Raw genomic sequence first — 19,409 nt, forward strand, 5'->3', positions numbered from 1 at the left:
CCTTCCTGGTGCAGCACATCAGCCAAGGCACTTGTGAGTACCCAAGGCTCCCAGAGCTGTCCCAGCCCTGGGATTTAGTCTCATTTATGCCTTAGCCCAAGGACCACCTTTCTTCAAACACAAACTCCAGGCAGGTACCTTTCTAACTCAAACCCAATCAATAGTCTGGCTGGGTCCTCTGTAGGGTGACTAACGGTCCTGTTTTGCCAGGGACTAAGGGGTTCCAAGGTTTCAGTTGCATGCAGGTCGGTCACTTGGTTCTCTATAGTGTTCCAGAAGATATTAATTACTGCCTGAGATTTTACTAGATATATGAAATCCCAAGAACAAGAAATAAGCCAAGAACACACCTCTATGAGACATGAACATTTTCTTCCCTGTGACCCAGAGCTCTTAAGCATAACGAGTACTCTAACTCTTCAACTACATCTTCCACTGAGTACACATTCAATCCTAGTTTGCCAATCCCACTTTATCAAGACAAGGACCAAGGAAGCCATTCTTTTCAAAGTCCTGAGACAACTGTCAGGATTCTAAACCCTGATCATTTCACGCTGGTTCGTGCCCTGGGTCACCCTCTGGAAGGCAGCTGTGCTCACTTATACCAGCACGTTGCTCGCTCCCTAGGCCACACTGTGCATCCCTCAGAATTAAAGAACTCAAGGTCCAGAGGTATAGAGAAAAGAAAAGAGGTAGTGGCCAAAGCCAACAAGCATTTCCCAGGAAATGCAGCTCTGCTGTTAATATTAAACAACAACAACAAAAGAATTCCCGTAGCAATTAAAATCAAATATCTGTGTGGAGAATGAAGCAGACACAGTGCCCCCAGAACAGACTTCCAGGAGAGCTTCTCCGCAGTGCTGGCGGGGTTAAATATTCTCCAGTGAGGAAGGCCACAGGCAGGGGCCCCGTGAAACAGCAGTTTCTAATATTGTCGGTTTCCTCTCTTAGGATAATGTATCCCAAAATTCTTTGCATCTATAAGATGTATAAATTACTACAGCTCACAAGACACTATGTGCTCCCCAAAACATATCCATGCTGAGTGGCTACTGAAATATCTTAACCCTAAACCCTCTTGGCACACTGCAGTGGAATTCTGCAATATGGCCTCTGAAAAGAATGAGGTAAGTCTTTGCTGTCAGATACAAAGCACACTGCGTGAAAGTGTGTGCAACATGGTTCCATGAGTTTCTTTTTTAAGCATAGTATGTCTGTTTGTATGTGTGTATATAGAGACATAGATAAAAAGACACAGATAGATGGGGTCTCGCTCTGTCACCCTGGCTGGGGGGCAATGGCCCGATCATAGCTCACTGCAGCCTTAAACTCCTGGGCTCAAGTGATTCTCCTGCCTCAGCCTTCAGAGTAGCTAGGACTACAGGTGCGTGCCACCACGCCCAGCTAATTTTTGTGCATGTGTTTTTTGCAGAGACAGGGTCTCTCTGTGTTGTTCACGCTGGCCTCAAACTCCTGACCTCAAGCGATCCTCCCACCTTGACCTCCCAAAGTGCTGGGATTACAGGTGTGAGCCACCGTGCCTGGCCAAGTTTATGTATATTTACACAAAAGTGCAGTGTGTTGGAAGAAGAAATTGAACTCTTCTTATGGACACTTCTAGGAAGGAGAATTTGGGCTGGGAAAAAAGATGCTTTATATTTTTTGCATTTCCATACTGTTTACATTTTCTGTAGTTAATATGTATTATCTTTGTATTGAAAACCCCTTTTAAAAATCACAAAAAAAAAGACATTCCAATGCTTCATTGGTTGCAAAACTTGATAAAGGCTGTAACCTGTGTAACACAAGGGATACAGCAGGCATTTAATATGTGATTGTTGAATGAATTTAAAAATACAGATAAGAATAGGAGTAGCATATATTTGAGAACTATCAAATCTTTTGCTGAGCCTGGAATTAATAGCAATTATTTTTTCATATGAGTATTATTTAGTATTGGAGAGCAACACCCCAATCTAAACAGCTGCACTTTTCCAAAATAAACAACAAAAATGCAAGTGATCAGATTTACTTAAGCAAGTAGAAATGTTTGGAATCCTATAAAAAGATGTATTTGGAAAAAGCCCAGTAATTTTAAGGCCCTGTCAAACTATAATTGGCATGAGGAAGCATCTAATATACTAAATAAGCAGAAGCAGCCTGAGTCTGCAGTTCCGCAGTCAGTTGATCCTGCCCTCCTGCGTCCCGGCGGAGCTGCCAGCCTGAGAATCACGGCCTCCTCTGTAGTGTTGCCAAGGGTGACGGCCGGGGCCCAGCAAACAAACAGAAGAGGGGAAATGGCACAACATTTCAAAAATATATCTTTAGTACTCGGACTGTTGCTCTTCTATCTTTTTTTAAAATTCTTTAAGAAAAAAGCTTTGGCAATCATTTCTAAAGAATGAGAGACAAAAAGACAAAGAACAAAAAAACTCTTAACCTCAGCCATAAAAACAATGGTAACCACCTCTTGCATTTCCCTGGATGGAGCTGGAGCCCATTCTTCTAAGGGAAGTATCACAAGAATGGAAAAACAAGCACCACGTGTACTAACCATCAAATTGGTACTAATTGTTCAACACTTGTGTGCACACATGGGAAGCAACATTCACAGGGCGTCGGGCAGGTGGGAGCGGGGAGGAGGGCATGGGCAGATCCACACCTAACGGACCCGCTGCATGCTATCTGGGGGTGGGCACGCTTGTCAGGCCTCGCAAAAGCAATTTATGTAACCGGAGCATTTGTACCCCGTAATACTGTGACATTAAAAAAAAAAAAACTTAACCATTTCTCAAACAGCACTAGATTGTGAGACAGACAAAAATGTCCCATCCAAGAGTGGCCATAATACTTTTTGCCTCAAGAAAATAGTAACGGTCTACCCAACCTGCTTCCGGGAAAGACCAAGGAGGGTGCAAATGGAAGGCCAGGTGGAGGGGCAAGGGACCCCCACAGGTACACAGGCATCACGGCTGAACCTCAGCCAAAGACTCGGTTTCCTTCACCTAGCAAGCATTTTCCTCAAAATCTACAGCTCCTGAGTACATTAATACATTTCTTTTGTGGGCAGAGTTGTCTCCAATTCAGACTTTACTTCCCTGAGAAATGGTACACCACCACCTGAGTGCTTTTATCACTCTAGTCAGTGGCCAATACTCAAACACAAGTTTGCTCAGTCTTCAAACAAGAACTGATCTACACCAAATTAAAGAGGGCAGTTTAAGTAAATGTAAACACACCACTTGGTCAATTTTCACAGTTATCGTGGACGACGGAAGTCTACAGAACAATGAAATCACTGTCTTGGGAAGACCAGGAAGACCATCTTCCCTTTGGGAATGAGCTGGTCTGCCAATCAGCCAAAATTCCCTACACACACTCTTGCTGTGATGCTCAGCTGCTGTGCTGAAGCCCTGTTTCTGATTTCCTCAAGAGAAAAAGACGGGGTCAATCAGCTGTCTTCGTCAAAGTCAAATATTTACAATGAAACAAAATCACTTGTCTTGCCATTTTTCATTCTTGGATGGAGGAGTGGCGGAGAGATCTGTGGTAATCCTCCGGACTGCTAATGTGTTCGGGCATCTCGTAGCCCCTCAGGAAATGTCCACTGTTTTGTTGAGCAAAATAATACAGTTGTCTGGCGAGCAGAGGTTCCACCTTTAATCAGAGATTTAAAAAAGACATTACTGAGATGTCCTGCAATCAGCTCATCATTAAATACCTCTCAAATTCTAAGGGACAGTAAAGTCCAAAGTTTCATGCTATAACATACATAACATTTCATATCTGGGGCCATTGAAGAACCAATTTTTTGTTAGTCCTTACATAAAGTCACCTGTAAACAAGTAACCAAAATCTACTTAATTCTGGGTTAAAGGTGCTGCTTTTAGATCACCTTCCACTTAATGTTCACATTTAACTCAGACCAAAGCAGATCAGGTAAAATAATCAAATTAAAAGGAAGTCTTAGGTAATATTCAGGGTAATTTAAGCCAATGATTTTGTTTTTCCACAATTGCAGTTTGCAGAGTTTGAAATTCAGAACTCATCCTGAATGACTTCATTTCTAGACAATCTATATAATTTTAAATCAAAGGTAAAAGAAAAAGAAAGTAAAATTAAACAACAACAAAACTGCTATTGTGGGAAAAGAGAAGTTAATTGGCCTCAAATTTATCTAGTTTGGTTATTAGTGTGGATCACATTCACAAAAAAAACCCTCAGCTTCCAGCTTTTCCTGAATTTGTAATGTCTAAGACAAGCTGAATGCTCTGAATAAATTGTGCTGTTAAATTGAGTCTTGTTATTTGCTATGTAATGACTTAAGCATAACTCCTATATAAGTACCTGAAATGAATTAAACCCATAATAAAAAAAAGAACTCATGTGTGTACACATGTGTTTTCCTTTTATGGACCATACAGCGCCATTTTCAGGAGGGCCTTGCAACCAAATAACCCTTAAAATCAGGTTGAAGCTGGAGTGGATCATCAATTTCTTAAATGTTGTTTAGCAATGCCAAGTTTATTTAGCCATTTAACAATCCCTGTTAACAAGGTATCAATTATTATATAAAAAATCATATCAATTATTATGTTAATCACTAGAGAGAATTCATGAGAACAGTCTATGGGATTATATTTTGGTTTGTTGGCTGGTTTTTGTTTTTACAATCTTACAATGAAGAAGGAGGGCCTGTGTGTTTTATTTCAGTTTTCAACAAGAAACAGCATCAGAGCTAAAATAAGATCTAAATTTTGATATTATGGGTATAATTTTTTACCTGGCATTGCTCACTATCTTGGCCCATTAATAGGTCTTGAAGGGATGTAGCAATGTGGAGTTTTCAAATTCAAAAATCTTAGGTATTCGTGATTAATGCTAAATATTATCTATAGAAACCTTTTTTCTTTCTCTTTTTTATGAAAAAGACATTTACTCGCCACAGCTGAACGCATCCTGAACTATGTTAGAGGACATGATGAGTCTTGTCTACCTGAACTCCTTGACAGACTTAGCCTCTTTCAAATAGCATATGTACAATAATTAAACAATTTCTAAGATCACAGGAATAGAAGAGGGGCTGGGATGTATTTGGAGGGACCCACAAAGTAAGCCCAGCCCTGAGGGGGCGGCTTCCCACTTGGGAAAGGCTGCTCCACCCAGGAAGAGCCACTGGCTAGACAGCATTTGCACAGCGGTCGTCCTAGACATGGGAGATTTTCATGGGCACCTTTTAGCGCCAGTCCTTTCAATCCCTATCAAATGGGAATGTGTTAACTTTCCTGCAGAATGAGGAGGACGGCCCGTGGTGCCCGCAGTTGAGGTCTCCTCCCAGGACTGCGGGGCGCGGGTCTTGCGTCCGGGAGCAGCCGGGCCCGGGGGGCGCTCGCCCGACCGTGCTTCCTCCCGCACTGTTTTAAGGGTTCTGCTGGCTTTCCCGGGTCGCAGACGTCTACTTCGCGTTTAGGACTTCTCTAAATGGGACCGTGACCTTGGTACGGAACAGGGAAACCCGGTGATGTGAATGCACCGGGGACTCACGTGAGCCGTGATGAGCTTCCTTTGTCGCTGGGGGTCCGGAAACTCCTCCCCGAAGCACAGCGTCACCTGGAATCTGGGCAGGGGCCGGCTGTGGTGGGCAAACGCTTGCAGCTCTGGAGAAGCCCGCAAGAAAAAAACACAAACAACGATGCTCAGAGACCCTCATGACTGACCGATGGCAGGTTAATGAGGAAACGAGAGCGTTCTGTGATTCTGACGAGGCCGGGAGGATCGGGCACACTCTCGCCCTGCGCACCCGGGACCCAGACCCCCCCGGGACCCAGACCCCCCCCCCCCCGGGACCCAGACCCTCCCCGGGACCCAGAACCCCCGAGACACAGACCGCCCCCCCCCCGGGACCCAGACCCCCCCGGGACCCAGACCCCCCCCCCCCGGGACACAGACCCCCCCCCCGGGACCCAGACCCCCCTCCCCGGGACCCAGACCCCCCCGGGACCCAGACCCCCCCGGGACCCAGACCCCCCCCCGGGACACAGACCCCCCCGGGACCCAGAACCCCCGGGACACAGACCCCCCCCCCCGGGACACAGACCCCCCCCCCCCGGGACCCAGACCCCCCGGGACACAGACCCCCCCCCCCCCGGGACACAGACCCCCCCGGGACACAGACCCCCCCGGGACCCAGACGGCCCCGGGACACAGACCCCCCCCCCCTCGGCACCCAGACCCCCCGGTACACAGACCCCCCCGGGACCCAGACCCCCCTGGGACCCAGACCCCCGGGACACAGACCCCCCCGGGACCCAGACCCCCCCGGGACCCAGACCCCCCGGGACCCAGACCCCCCCGGGACACAGACCCGGGACCCAGACCCCCCCGGGACCCAGACCCGCACGGGCTTTCCTGACAGTGGCTCGGGGCGGCCCGGGCTCCTCGCAGGGCACGCGGCCCAGGCTGACACACACTGATTGCGGCGCCACACTCATGGTGGGCAAAAGGTGGCAGACAGGAGTGAAGTTGGGGGAAAAAGCAGAAATGTAGTCCTGCTAAGGCAAAAGACTAATTTATGCAAAGGAGAAAATTTCTTTTAAAAAAATCATTATGTTCTGATATCCCAGAATTATTTTAAAACCGCCTCCCCCAACTGCAGAGCCCACATAATCAAGTATCTGTGCTACTGAGGACAGCTAGGGAACTGGGCACCACAGCAAGCACCCGAGTCAGCCCCGGACCGAGCGCTGCTTGGGCGTCTGCGAGGCCTTGGCCCTAAACTGTGTCACTCCGGGGACGCACCGATGACCTGAGGTATCATGCTGACAGATGTGCACATCCCTGAGCCACCACCCCCGCCCAAGGATGAGAAGCAGAGGGTAGCACTGCGGGAAGACGCTGCCAGGCTCTGATGTCGACCCGGGCTCTCCGCCCGTGCACCAGACGACTCTCCTGCCTGCAGCGACAGTAAAATGTCATGTCTGCAAGACAGGCGAGTTTACACAGGAGCCACTAAAGCTTCTGCACGACAGCTCCTCAGATGTGTCCTTATCAGATACACACCCTCAGGCCGTGCCTCTGGGGCTGTCCCTAGCGATGTGCAAATCCTGAATGGGTAGATATCAAAGATTTCCACTGTTCTCTTCAACTGAAGAACCGTTTCTAGCTAACTCACAGGACTATTTGACTTCCTGCCTTTTTTTTTTTTTCCAGAATTCAAATCAAACCCAAACGACTTAGTCAGAATGTGTAAAATACATTCACACTGCCGTGGTCTGAGACTACACCTACACAAGCTGGTCAGAGTGGCAAGTTGGCACAATTCTCTGAAAAAGTCATGCCTCAAACACTTGCTAACATGAGAACATTTGGTGGGAATCCTTAATCATCATGCAGAAGCTGGTCCGCACAGCTGCAGGCTTCAGTCCGCAGCATCCTCCTAGAACCTCAGTGAGCGCTTTGAGGTCAGAGGCTGCAGTGGGCAAAAAACACAGCCCGGATTCCAGAGGAAGGCGGCAAGCCAGAGCAGCTCCTGCTCACAGGTAAATACGGAACTCGGCACAGGAGTCCGCAGCGTGGGGTGCTCACTGGTGTCGGCCTGTGCCCGCCCCTCTCGCAGTGCACCTATGACGCAAAGCGAACCTTACAGCCTGGTCACAAGGGGGGAGTCTATCTCCTAAAACATGCATGGCAAGAGACACTCAGAGAAGTAAGTGCCAGTTTCCTGGGATGCCTTAATTAAAAAGCCCTCATCCTGTGGTATCTTCTGATCCCAAAGACACCAAGATCCACATCTCTGAAGAAATGTAGACCCACCAGGCCTCAGCCTTCCTGGGACACGTGGGCTCTCACAGGAGATGCCAACGGGGTGCCGCTCAGTGGCTTCCTCAGTCCCCACCATTAGCACCACATCTGACCTCAACACAGGTGGTCCCAGCCAGGGCTTGGGGACGGTTCTGCCACCAGAGTGAGTCGTCCAGCCCTAGGCGCCTTCCTCCCCTGCCACTGCCTTGGAGCCAACACAGTTCTCCCTCATCCTTTTGTCAGCCTCTGTGTGAAGGTCAGTTATTTGTTTTGGGCACCGAAAGACAGTTTAGATGAGCTTACGCAAATTTGGGCCACTTAAACCCCAAAGGCTCAGCAAATGTTAGCAGTGCCAGAGCACACAGATGCCTCACATTTTTATTTTAAATGAATTGAATGAAGAAGCATATTCAGGAAAAGGGGAGGCACATGAAAAACCAAAGACCAAGGGGTAGTTCTGATGGGGACCTCATGAAAGAGTAGGTTTAGGAAAGGCCAGAGGAGGAGCCGGCAGTCGGCTGGCAGGCAGAGCAGCTCTCCCTCGCAAAGGAGGCGTCTTGCACCTGGACAGCTAAAGGAACCCTCTGGATGAAGCCCACACAGAGACATGGCCAGTGGTTTCACAAAAGCCAACCCAGGGCTAATTTAATCATCTTGAAATCAAAACTTACTGGTTCTTAAAAATAGGATTAGAAACATTCATATCACAGAGATAACTCAAAGCACTCTCATAATTTCTCCTTTGCAAAATCAGTTCAGTATACTCAGTCCTTGGTCCCACCTGCGGGGCATCTGCACAAGGGTGACACATCTCATAACCAAGAATGTTAACAATATACTTCCAACCTTCATAATTTTTCTAGGAACCTGAAAAGAGCCGCCACATCAGCAGACGTGCTTGCTGAGATCATGCTGCAATAACATGTAACCTTGTTAAGAGGTGACTCTTTGTGAAAACTAGAATTGCAAGATGTCAGCCTGGGCCACCGTCCTCCTGGGCAATCTCATCCCTCATCCGGGCCCTCTTCTCACCCCTCCAACCCTCAGGTCAGACTCAGTCAGACAGGAGACCTGGTCTGGGATCAAGCCTGTGGGGCTCCCGGGTTAACGGGAGGAAGACTTCAGCCAGGGGTGGAAGGGACCCTGTCATTTCCGAGCCCTGCCTCTGGGGCAGGCAGATCTGTTACCTGACAAGAACTGCTGGGTGTCAAAGAGCTTGCAGGTCTGGTCTCTCTCCAGTTTGTTGGGCCGGTCACTGCACAGGGCCAGGGGCCCATCCCAGTAGATCCTGCTCTGGCACAGTCTTTTAGCATAAAGCCCGTCGGGGGCCATCCATAGGACCACACCCCTCTCCAGGTGGCTCAGCAGCTTCTCGATGTTTTTCCTCTGGCCACTGTCCTCAGGGTAGGGGAACAGCACCTGGTCCAGGTTGCTGGCGTCATAAGTGTGTCCGTGGGAGATCCGGCAGCCCTCAGGGCTGGACGTGGTCAGCTCCTTCACCAGGATTTCCCGGTAGTACAGGCAGATGTGCAGCCGGCAGTCTGCAACACAGAGCCCAGAGTCAGTGCCAGCGGGCCGAGCCACCTGCCATGACGCCAGCGACTCGCCCGGAGCAAGGGCGTCTGGTGAAACCAGAGTCCCAAGATGCTCTGTGAACGAATACAATGTTCCAGGCCTCAGGTAAGTCTAGCCGTGTCTGCCCACTGGGGAGCCACAGACAGCCTGAGCACGTCCAACACTTAGAGAAGTCCTGTGGAGAGAAACTTACTTAATTTGTCCAAACCAGCATTTTCCAAATTTATGTGTCCACGGATGGTTTTTTTTGGGAGGGCATATCTTTCATTAATTTTTTCCAAAATATGTTTACTTCAGAGAACACCACTGTTAAGAAGTTAATAATAATCATCCTTTTTTTGGATGATGATGCTGATAGTGGTGACATTTATGTCTAAAATAGTCATGTGTCACCAAATGAGAATTCATCTTTAAGCAAATCAATTTTGATTTTGAAGGAAAGTTTAATTTCTACTAGCAAAAAACTATAACGATGTTTCAGAGAGAAGAAAGTATGTCTACACACCTGAAACTTTCCTAAATATCAATACCAATATGACATCATTTAGGTTATATATGTACATATGTGTGTGTATATATATTTTTATATATGTATGTGTGTGTGTGTTCACCTTTTTAGAACCTGGAAGGGTAGTGGAATGTGATGTTTTTATTTTCTATTTTTATTTTTCTGGTTTTTAAATTGGTTTTCCACACTGGATGTATGCTGGTTTTACCGTAAAATCAATTCTTGTGAGACAACAATGAGAAAAATGCTCTAGGAGTTAGTCTGCTAAAATTCCTACTATGCTTTGCGTTCAAGTTTGAAAAGAACTCTAAAACTGTGCTAAAACTTTAAACAAGATGAACCCATTTATAACAATTTTGCTGATTTCAGAAATATCTTTAAAATATCACCTGCAGACTGAAAGAACCGAGGGAGGAGAGCTAAGCCTCCTGAGCCGAATTGCAAGAGGGCAGCTGGGACAGGAGACGGCTGCCCACAGGTCCCCGCCTGGGACTTCACGGTGAACAGGAGCCGCGGTTCTCTGACAAACGTGCCCAAGCCTGGTGATCAATCTGGATTATGCACACCCAGACGAGAAAGCCACAAAACCCTCCTATTCTTCAGTGGCAGGTTTTGAGACTGAACCCACATCACTGTCTCAATCCTCTGCTTCGACACCCCGGCTGAGAGCACGTCAGTGGTGCCCCGGGGAGAGTGGGTGTTGGCCATTTGAGGTGACTGGCGGGGCAGGTTTCATTTCATTTAATGTCGTCAGAAATCACGAGGTCACAGAGATATAAATAGCTGTTTATTTCTACTCTTTAAGCACCCACACAAGTCTTAGTTACTCAAGAAAAGGGTTTGAAAGTTTCTAAAAACAAACACAAGCCTTCCTGCTTGGAAGCCCCTCTCCGAGAAGGTGCCCTCAGTTATTCATGAGCACCTCAGAAGAAAGGCACCCGCCCTGGGGACTTCAGAGCTGGAAGGTAAAACCCCACCTTCCCTGTGAGCAAGAAAAGTGCCACAACTCTCATCTCCCTGTAACTTGTTTTCTGTTGCTGATTTTTAAAGAAGCCAGGGGCAAGGTGAGAATTCCAGACCTTAAGCTATTTGCTTTTAATATAAATACAAATCCCACTTAAAAACAACCCAAAATATTATCTACACAATAAATATACATGTACCACACACGCTTAGTAAGCCTTGAGGTGCCTTTCTGAAAACAGGTAAGATCTCGGAGAATTTTACTTTTTTTAGAAATAGAGCTTTAAAAATCAGACTTATTTGTAAGCTATATTAAAGTTCAGAGGAAGACCAAAATGTGCATTACTTGTAGGCACACAACATTGTGTGTGTTGTGGGGAGACGAGGGACCAGCACTAACACGTCCCTAGGGAGCAGGTGAGGAGACCTGCTTGTGGCTAAACCTGGAAGGATGTTCAGCGTCTCAATGTGGGAAGCCTTTGCACTTTCCTAACAAATTACTCCACAGTGCGGGAGCACTGGCTGAAGACGGCCCTCAGCAAAGGGAACTGGAGTGTTTGCACATTCCTGGCAATTCTGAGAGGCGCCAATGGAGAAGTTAAAAAGACACCATTCAAACTAGAGGGGGACCTGTCATCACAGTCACAAGCTGGCTTCTTACCGCTAAGTTTCTACTAGTGCTCCTTAGTCACTGTGGTGACCAGGCCGGGTGCAGGATGAATGCACACCTACTTCAGACCCCAAGGAGAGGAAAGCGAGTTATATAAATGTCCATCAAATCTACCCAAAGATGACAGGGAGCCGGCAGCAGAGGCTGGCCTCCTGCAGGTGCCTCCAGAACCAAACGCTGCACTCACCTGAGAGCGCCAAGGCTTCGGCAGACCTTATGCTTGGCTCTGTGGGGATTCCGGGAGCCTGGGACTCGGGTGGGGCACAAGCATAAAAGGTTCCTGTCACCTGGCAACCTGCATTTGCAAATAAAAGTCAGATGATGTCTGAACAGAGAGTCCCGGTGCACTGGGAGGCTGCCTGAGGTGTGCACTAAGCCTGGGAAGGAAAGGGCCAGAGCCCCACTCACCTGCTGACCCACGCCCGGCATGAGCAACTGGCAGGGCACGCTCTTGTAAGGCAATGACAAGCCCAGGTTCGACTGGAAAAACCAGGGTTGAAGGAGAAAGGAGCTATTGCACAGCTTTAGAAGGAAACTCTCTCTCCACAATTGATACACCGGGAAACCGAGGCTCAGAGAGATTAAGTGATTTGACCCTGTTCACACAGCAAGTTCACAGCAGAGCTGAGAGCTCAGGTCCATGTGAGTTCTAACCCCAAAGAGCCCGTTTCAAAACTAACAAATAGGTTAGTCCATGTTTATGTTGCTTGCTACTTCTGGGTGCAGGACAAAACTGAACCATGGTTCCTGGAGACAGTGTTGCACTAGCCGGGGATACAGAAGGAACATGTAACAGAACACCTTCTTTTGCTGGCACTTCCTTTAGTGTTACCTTTGCTTCAAAATATGTCTATCTATTTCATCTTTTTGCACGATTCTAAACACTGCCTCTTTACCATGGTTATTAGTTCAATGGAGCTGATACACTGGACACAGGTCTGAATCTCAGAAGCTAGTTTAATGTTAGCTGATTCCTCCGCTATGATGTGGGAAACCAACCTTGGCTGCAAATCACTCTTGAAAAACCAATACAACCAAATTCTGAGCTTTTTTGTAAACATGCCACTCAATACCAGCATTAAATAATGGCATACCTCTTCACTACCAGAAGCCCAGGATGAATTGAACATGACTGGAAAAAATAGCAAATTGGCCAAATTGTGAAAGAGCAAATACTCCTAGAATATCCAGAAGGATCAGTGTGTTGACCTTTTCAGGACTTCCATTTAAATAACTAACCCCAAAGTCTTGAAAGCCTGAGTTTTGCTGCATTCAGCACACCTTGTGAAACTTCCCCTGCACCTGGCAGTGCTTCTGCTGAGTGAGCTCATTCTGATGTCGGGGGAACTCCTATGGGCATGGGACCACATAAAATCCCGAATGAGCAGGTTTGTCTGGGACTCAGTTAGCTAGCACCTGTGGGGACATTTTTTGTGTTTTTCATGGTGCTCTGTGAGCTTCCAAGATCTCCTCTGTTAAAAAAAAAGGGGGGGGGGTTGTTTTTAGCTACCTGGAAGGATCTCTGTGATGTTTAAATAAGACTCCATGCGGGGCAGTGCCTAGCATGGAGCCTGAGACTAAACTTGCTCTGGGACCTCACCATCCTGCAGGACAGAGAAGATCTTCCCCACCCCTGTACTGTATGTGAAATCTTTCCAGCAGCCTCTGAGAAGGACAAAGAGCTGCAGTACCACCCAGAAGGACAGACCAGGATTCACCACAGCCCGTGGCCAAGTTAGCTCTTCTGTCCCATGCCGCAGTGTCTTCCTTACCATTTTCACAAGCTGGGCCTTGCCAGTGGTGGCTGCGGTGTCCAAACGTCACGGGACATTGGTACGGGATTTCAGGGTGTGGTTGATCAGGGACATAATCCCTCCAGCCTCGGTCGAGGGGTGGCATCACGTAGTTATGAACCTGCTAAAAGAACACGGGGAAGCTGAGATAAAAAGCACTGGCACCGGGAAAGGGGGTGCTCTTATATCCTCCCAAACTCTTCAGGGAATCCCTTAGTAGGCTGGTGGCCAAATCATGCCAGGCATTTCACCCTAAGTGGAAGCTATCAAAAAGCACAAAGTCTGTGGCCACAGACTATCAAAAAGCACAATGGAGACACTGTTGTAATGTTTTATAATGTGTAAAGCTTCATCATATGGCCACAGCTGGCACCAAAACTTCTTCAGGGAAATCTGCCTTCTTTTACCCACCAAAGTGGATAAAACAGAGCTGTCATTCACATCAGGAAAGACTGCAGCGATCAGCTGCCCTGTGGTCTCACATGATGAAGCATTACTTCTGAATCTTCTACTTTCACAAAAGGTCTGTTTCCCAGAAGATTTGAGAATCAGGAGAAGCATATTCCCACAGGAGGACACACCCAAGCCTCCTCTACTTAAAACCTACACCGGCAGCAACACCATGTGGAAAGTGGGACATTCATGCAGCTGGACGGTCACAGCAAAGACCAAGTTCCGCTGTCAGTGGTGTGTTTCCCCCTGTGTGGGGCAGCTGCTTCACACAGCCTCACACAGACCCAGTCTCGCCTCTGGAAGCCCAGTGCCACCGTCCACTGTACCTGGGCTGGGAGTGGGGGGTAAGGAGCCGCCATGGGGTAGGGGTGATTCATGGTCATCTGTGGGTCCTCCAGGGTGAGCTGCTTTGCTCCTGTGTGATTGGGGAAAAGGGAAATGGCACAGAGAGAAAAAAGGAACTGACTTAACTAAATGTCAAATCTTGGAAAAATACCTGAGGGTTTAATTCTTAGAATACATAACGCAGTGTGGACAAATAAGGCATTTTCAGCAACTCGCTTGGGCAGTTATTTATTGATGCCATTTTTTCCCTGTGAGGTCTGACTTGTGTAGGACAGGTACAGAAATAAAGGAAATACTATGTGTGAATTGTGCCTTAGATGTTTCCCAAGCGAGGTCACCCACAGGGTTTGTTTAAAATGCAGATTCCCGGGCTCTGCTCCAGACGCACCAGTCCAACTCTTGGAAGGAGGAGTCCAGGAATCTGGATTTTAATAAGCACCCCAGCTGACCACATTACACTCTAAAAGCCCACATTTTTATTACCATAAATATATGGATATATGCTTTCCTTGTACAAAATGGTTCCTCATCAAAGACAATTAGGTAAGTAAAACTTTAATGAGTTTTTCAGTTTTTTCCTTTTTTCTTTTTTTGAAATTTGACTCATACCTTAATAAAACTAACTGGAAAACACACACATACTGAGGCTGACAGTGTGAGAAAGGACCCTATGCTAACACCACAAGAATTTGAGCTTATGGCCCAAACAACTCGGGGAGGGAGCTTGTGGGCCTGAGCATGAAGCAGGAGGTAGCAGGCAATTAAAAAGAAACAAAAGCAACCCTCAGAGTGAAATTAAGGCACTACGTGTATCCATGTATCTCCTGCCTTTGTTCTGTGACCCCAATTCGGGAGCATCCCCACCTTTTTTGGCTCCCTCTGGAACGATCCTGTACACTTTGTATGGGTCCGAGATGTCCAGCTGGCTCCTCTCAACCAGTTCCTCAAAGTCGTTGCTCTTGTTCAAAGCACATCTTAGCCGAGTCTTCCAGGTAGGGGGATCTGGCTTATCGATGCCTTCTCGGAACTTTCCTTTAAATAGTGCCCAAGCCTGGTGGGAAAGAATGAAGAGAACAAAAAGTCAAAATGCAGATCTTTCTAAAAAGAATGTGGGAATTGTATTTTTAAAAGAAAGAATGGCGCTTAGGTGCTTCAGATGCTGTTTGCTCAAACTGTAAGACAGAAAGACGCCAGCTGTCCCCCAGGCAGAATATTTTTCAACTTGGAGCCCATCACTGCCGCATCGGAGGAACATTTTCTGGGTATTTATGAAAGGGGGGGTGAGATGTGTGGTGGAGTGGGCTCTCCCCACCAGTGACTGCGGGCATTTGACTAGGACTAGGGCAGAGCTGTGGTGTGAGCAGCCACCCACAGAGGACATCTGGACAGTCACCCGAGCTGAGGTAGCCTCAGAGCAAATTCAGAGCAAATTCCCTGAGGAAGTCCCCGTACTCTGCTCTGCCCACAGGTGGGGGCTGGGCCCCAAGGCACGGTTCCCTGGGTGAACTACTCTGGGGGAACAATCACAGCAGAGGCGCCCGCATGAGTGTGCACACGCACGCACACGCACACACAGGGCAAGGGAGAGAGAGATCCAGAGAGAGACAGACAGACTTGGAAAGAGAGTCAGACAGAGAGACAAAGAGAGACAGAAGCATGGAAATACCCAAAGAGAGCTAGGAGGAGAGGAGAGAGACTGAACCAGAAGAAAACAATCCAGAGACAGAGACTCAGAGAAAAACAGCAGAACAGAGAAACAGACCAAAGAGACGCAGTGAGAGCCACAGAGAAACAGAGACAGATTCACGCACACCCGCAGGTGCACCCAGAAGGAGGCAGGAGACCCCGACAAAGGGGACAGAGAGGGATCCAGAGACAGGCTCGAGGCTCGGACGGAAAGAGAAACCCACAGAGAAACAACCAAGAACCCTCAGGCCTTCAACCGCCCTCCCAGGCCGACCCTCCAGGGATTTCCCTGCTCTCGCCACGCGCTCGGATGGGGACCCGGTTCCCCGTTTGCGCCGAGATCCGAGAAGTTGAGCGCTGCCCTCCTCCTCTCGCGGCGTCGCCACCTGACGCTCCCCGCCGCCCACCCGGGGCCGCCCGTTCCCTCGGCCCCCGCATCCCGCGAGCCCGAGACCTTGAAGAGCGCGGCGTCCTCCTCGCGGTTGTAGTCCTGCTTGCCCGCGTGCTTCCAGGGGATGCGGAAGATGCTCTTCTCCTCGTTCTCCCACACCAGCCCCGGGTACTTGCCGCTGTCGATCTGGTCGATCAGCCACTGGCGCAGTTTCCCGTTGCCGCAGCTCACGGTGCTCATGCCGAACTCTCCGCCCCGGCCGCCGCCGTCCAGGTTCATGCCCGCGTGCGCGCGCCCAGCGTCGCTCCCGCACTCGCTCGGCCTGCGGGGAAGACGGAGCTGCCCGTCAACCGCGGGGCACAGCGCTCGAGGCAGCCTGCCTGTCCCAAACCCCTCTGGCAGCGAACACGAGGCCCTGGAGTCCCTGAGACCACGAAGCGCGCGCGCCGCGTCAGTGTCGCCGAGGCCCCTGAGGAAGGCACCTTCGCAGCGGATCCGGAGCGTCCGCTTGGCGAGCACAGTGTTGCGGCCTCCAGAGCGCGCCTCCCACAGGGTCCACCCTCCACCCCACCTGCTGGCACTCTCCTTGCTTTTAGCGCGCCACAGCCCCAGAGCTCCGCACACACAGCTCTCGCTTGTGCACACGCTCCAAAATCCAGCCGCCACCCTACTTGGCACTCCGTTTGCACAGTCCCGTGTCGTTTCCGCTCCTCCTCGCCTGCTCCCGAGCCATTTCCACCCCGTTTGTCCCAACACTCTGTTTCCACTCTTGCCCGCTCAATCCACACTCCCTCGGTGGCCCCCGCGCGCAGAGGACCTCGCACGCAGGCTCGCCTGCGGCTGGGTGTTCCGGATGCCCCGCCGCCGCCCGCTTTCTCCTCCCGCATTTGTGCGCTTTGCCCCCAGAACAACCCCCAGCTCTCCCCAGCTCGCGACGGTTAAATGGGCCCTCGAAGCAACAAGCGGCAGAGACCCAGTGCTAGGCGAGGAGCAGCCGAGCAGCGGGAGAGTCAGGCGCGCAGAGCGTGAGCCCGACCCGGGCGGCCCGTGAGGGACAGCGGAGGTGGCTAGGGTGCTGGGGAGCGCGACGGCGAGGCAGCAAGGCTCGGCCCGAATTTGGAGCTCCTCTTCCTCCTTCACCAGCTGAGGAGCCTCGCACAGGCCGCTGCGGGGAGTTTGAGCCCCTTAAGAACGAGGAGCAGGGGAAGGAGCCCTGGATCGGAGCCGACAGGGGCCTGGGCTGTCCCCAGCGGGCAAGGCCCCGGCCTTGTGTGAGTTCCCTCGACGGCCCCGCCTCAGCCACTCCTGGGGCCTGGACAGTCCCGTTAGCCCATCCCGTCCAGCGCGTGGTGGCCCCGGGCGCGGGCTGGGCAGACCCGCGGGCTGGCGCGGCCGTGGGAACGAGGAGACCCGGCGGGGTGCTCGGGCGCTCCGGGAGGCACCTGGGGTCCCTGACGGGGAGCGCTCCCTCCCCACTCCGAAGCTGGGGTCCCCAGCGCTGCCCTGGGATGGCACCCCTGGTCCGCGCTCCGGGTCCTTTCCTCTCTGGCGCCAGGCTGACACCCCTCCTCCTGCCCGACGCCAGGCCTTACCTCGCCCAGGACTCGAAGCTGAGGGCAGCGGCGTGTCCCAAGTGCAAGTGGTGAAACTCAGAGCGCGAGATGGGAAAGAGGAACCTTACAGCGCTTAAAAGCCGCGCTGGGGCGGAGCCTGCGGCGGGCGGGGCCGTCGACTCCGCCTGCGGGTGGCGGGGGCCGGGGGTGGGTTGCTGCGAGCCGGGGCCCCGCAGGCGAGACCAACGGCCCGGCGAGCGCTGCGGCAGCAGCAGCCGCAGCGGGACAGGGGCTCCCGCGGGCTCTGCCACCCGCCCGCCGCGCACCGCGCCGGGAGAGCGCAGCGAGCCGGGCGCGCGGCCTCGGGGACCGTCACTCGGGGCCGTTTCCCGCGAAGGGCGAGGTACGAAACGGGGATCTCGCCTCCGCGCCACGGCCTGCCAGGAGGCCAGTCAATACCTAATAACAGTCAAACGGCAGCTGTGTGGTCGGGGCGGGAAGTGGGGGGCGTGTAGTAGCGGGAACCTGGTGCGAAGGGGACTTCGTTTTCGGAGCGTGTAACCGACTGACGACCCAGGAATTGTCCAAATCGAACAACTGCAGGTGGGGCGTGCGGGAGCACCCTTGGTAGGGCCACTGCCGCCAGGAACCCTGCCCCTCCGCGGTGTTTAAAGAACGTAACACTCATTAAAAAGTGGGAGATGGTCCATCTCAAGCTGTACGCTGTGGTTCCACACTGCGTCTGCATGCTTGAAATGCTGGCAGTATAATTTCCCATCTATTAAACCGATGAATTGAGGCGGCTGAGACAATGCAGGTCCCGAAGTTTCAATTACTGCAACACGGAAGGCGGGGGGTGGGGGTGGGGTGGATCCTGAAGCATCCAAGTGCTTCATCGCTTCCGGACTTTCAGTTCACCTTAAAATGACATGGTTTTAACCTCAACCTGATAGAAAGTAGTTTAGTAGTGGGATATAAAAGTCCAAAACAGGAACAATATTTAAGTGGACCTGAGATTTTACTTAATTTTGTAAGATATCTTTAATCCGCAAATTAATTCCCTGAGCCTTCACCCACTGAACTTTCCCCAGATCACCCTGGATGCTCTGCGTGTGTTTATTTACTTAGCATTTTCAGGTAAACCATCAGAGCGCTGGTTTCTATATGATTTCAGACCACTACCACCCCAGGTCAACTCGCAACTTTTGAAAAGTTTTTGATTTCACTTATTTCTCAGTTTTTCTTTTAATCTTCTATATTGGGTCAATGTCTCCTAACCAAAGAAGAAAGTAAGTTTAGGCTAGAGCAAAACAGGTAGTGAGGTATGGATAAGTATGCTTTTCCTAAAACTAACAGACTTTCTTAGAAATTAACAGGATGCCATATTTTTATTTTACCTAAGTAAATTTTCCATTATCACATTGTCAGAGTCTATGTAATAAACAACAGGGTTTTGTTCAAGAAAATTCTGGTCACAGCTTGTTTTTCTCCTTTCTTTTCCGTTCACAGATTCATTCATTCAACAAATATATTTTGAGTACCTACTACTTGTCAGGAACTGGGTATCCATCAGGGGACAAAGCAAAGATTGCTGCCTCATGTTTCGTTACATTTTAATCAGTGAATTACTTTTCCCCAAAAAGTTCACAAACATAGCAGACAGCAGACGGTT

General features: G+C 50.0%; 1 protein-coding gene across 2 annotated transcripts; it reads right to left on the reverse strand.

The window, feature by feature from the left end:
• Positions 1-3,513: 3,513 nt before the first annotated feature.
• Positions 3,514-16,463, reverse strand: IRF4 (interferon regulatory factor 4). Of its 2 annotated transcripts, none has more exons than XM_069493399.1 (8): positions 16,248-16,463; positions 14,972-15,158; positions 14,089-14,177; positions 13,289-13,430; positions 11,704-11,811; positions 8,988-9,341; positions 5,545-5,657; positions 3,514-3,657 (listed from the first exon to the last, which is right to left on the reverse strand). In XM_069493399.1, exons 1-8 carry the CDS (start codon positions 16,461-16,463, stop codon positions 3,514-3,516), a joined length of 1,353 nt encoding a protein of 450 aa, XP_069349500.1. The 2 variants fall into 2 exon arrangements, with proteins under 2 accessions (XP_069349500.1, XP_069349499.1); XM_069493398.1 differs by having other exon boundaries at positions 13,289-13,433.
• Positions 16,464-19,409: the final 2,946 nt, after the last annotated feature.

This window comes from Eulemur rufifrons, chromosome 18 (assembly GCF_041146395.1).
Source record: "Eulemur rufifrons isolate Redbay chromosome 18, OSU_ERuf_1, whole genome shotgun sequence".
Lineage (NCBI taxonomy): Eukaryota > Metazoa > Chordata > Mammalia > Primates > Lemuridae > Eulemur > Eulemur rufifrons.

Bases quoted from the DNA above. Each gene is read 5' to 3' on its own strand.
- IRF4 (XM_069493398.1), bottom strand. From the start codon at position 16,463: ATGAACCTGGACGGCGGCGGCCGGGGCGGAGAGTTCGGCATGAGCACC. The intron at 14,178-14,971 runs GTGGGGATGCTC...CCAATCACACAG, and splicing joins TCCAGAGGGAGCCAAAAAAG to GAGCAAAGCAGCTCACCCTG. The intron at 13,434-14,088 runs GTACAGTGGACG...GTGTTCTTTTAG, and splicing joins ACCCCCCACTCCCAGCCCAG to CAGGTTCATAACTACGTGAT.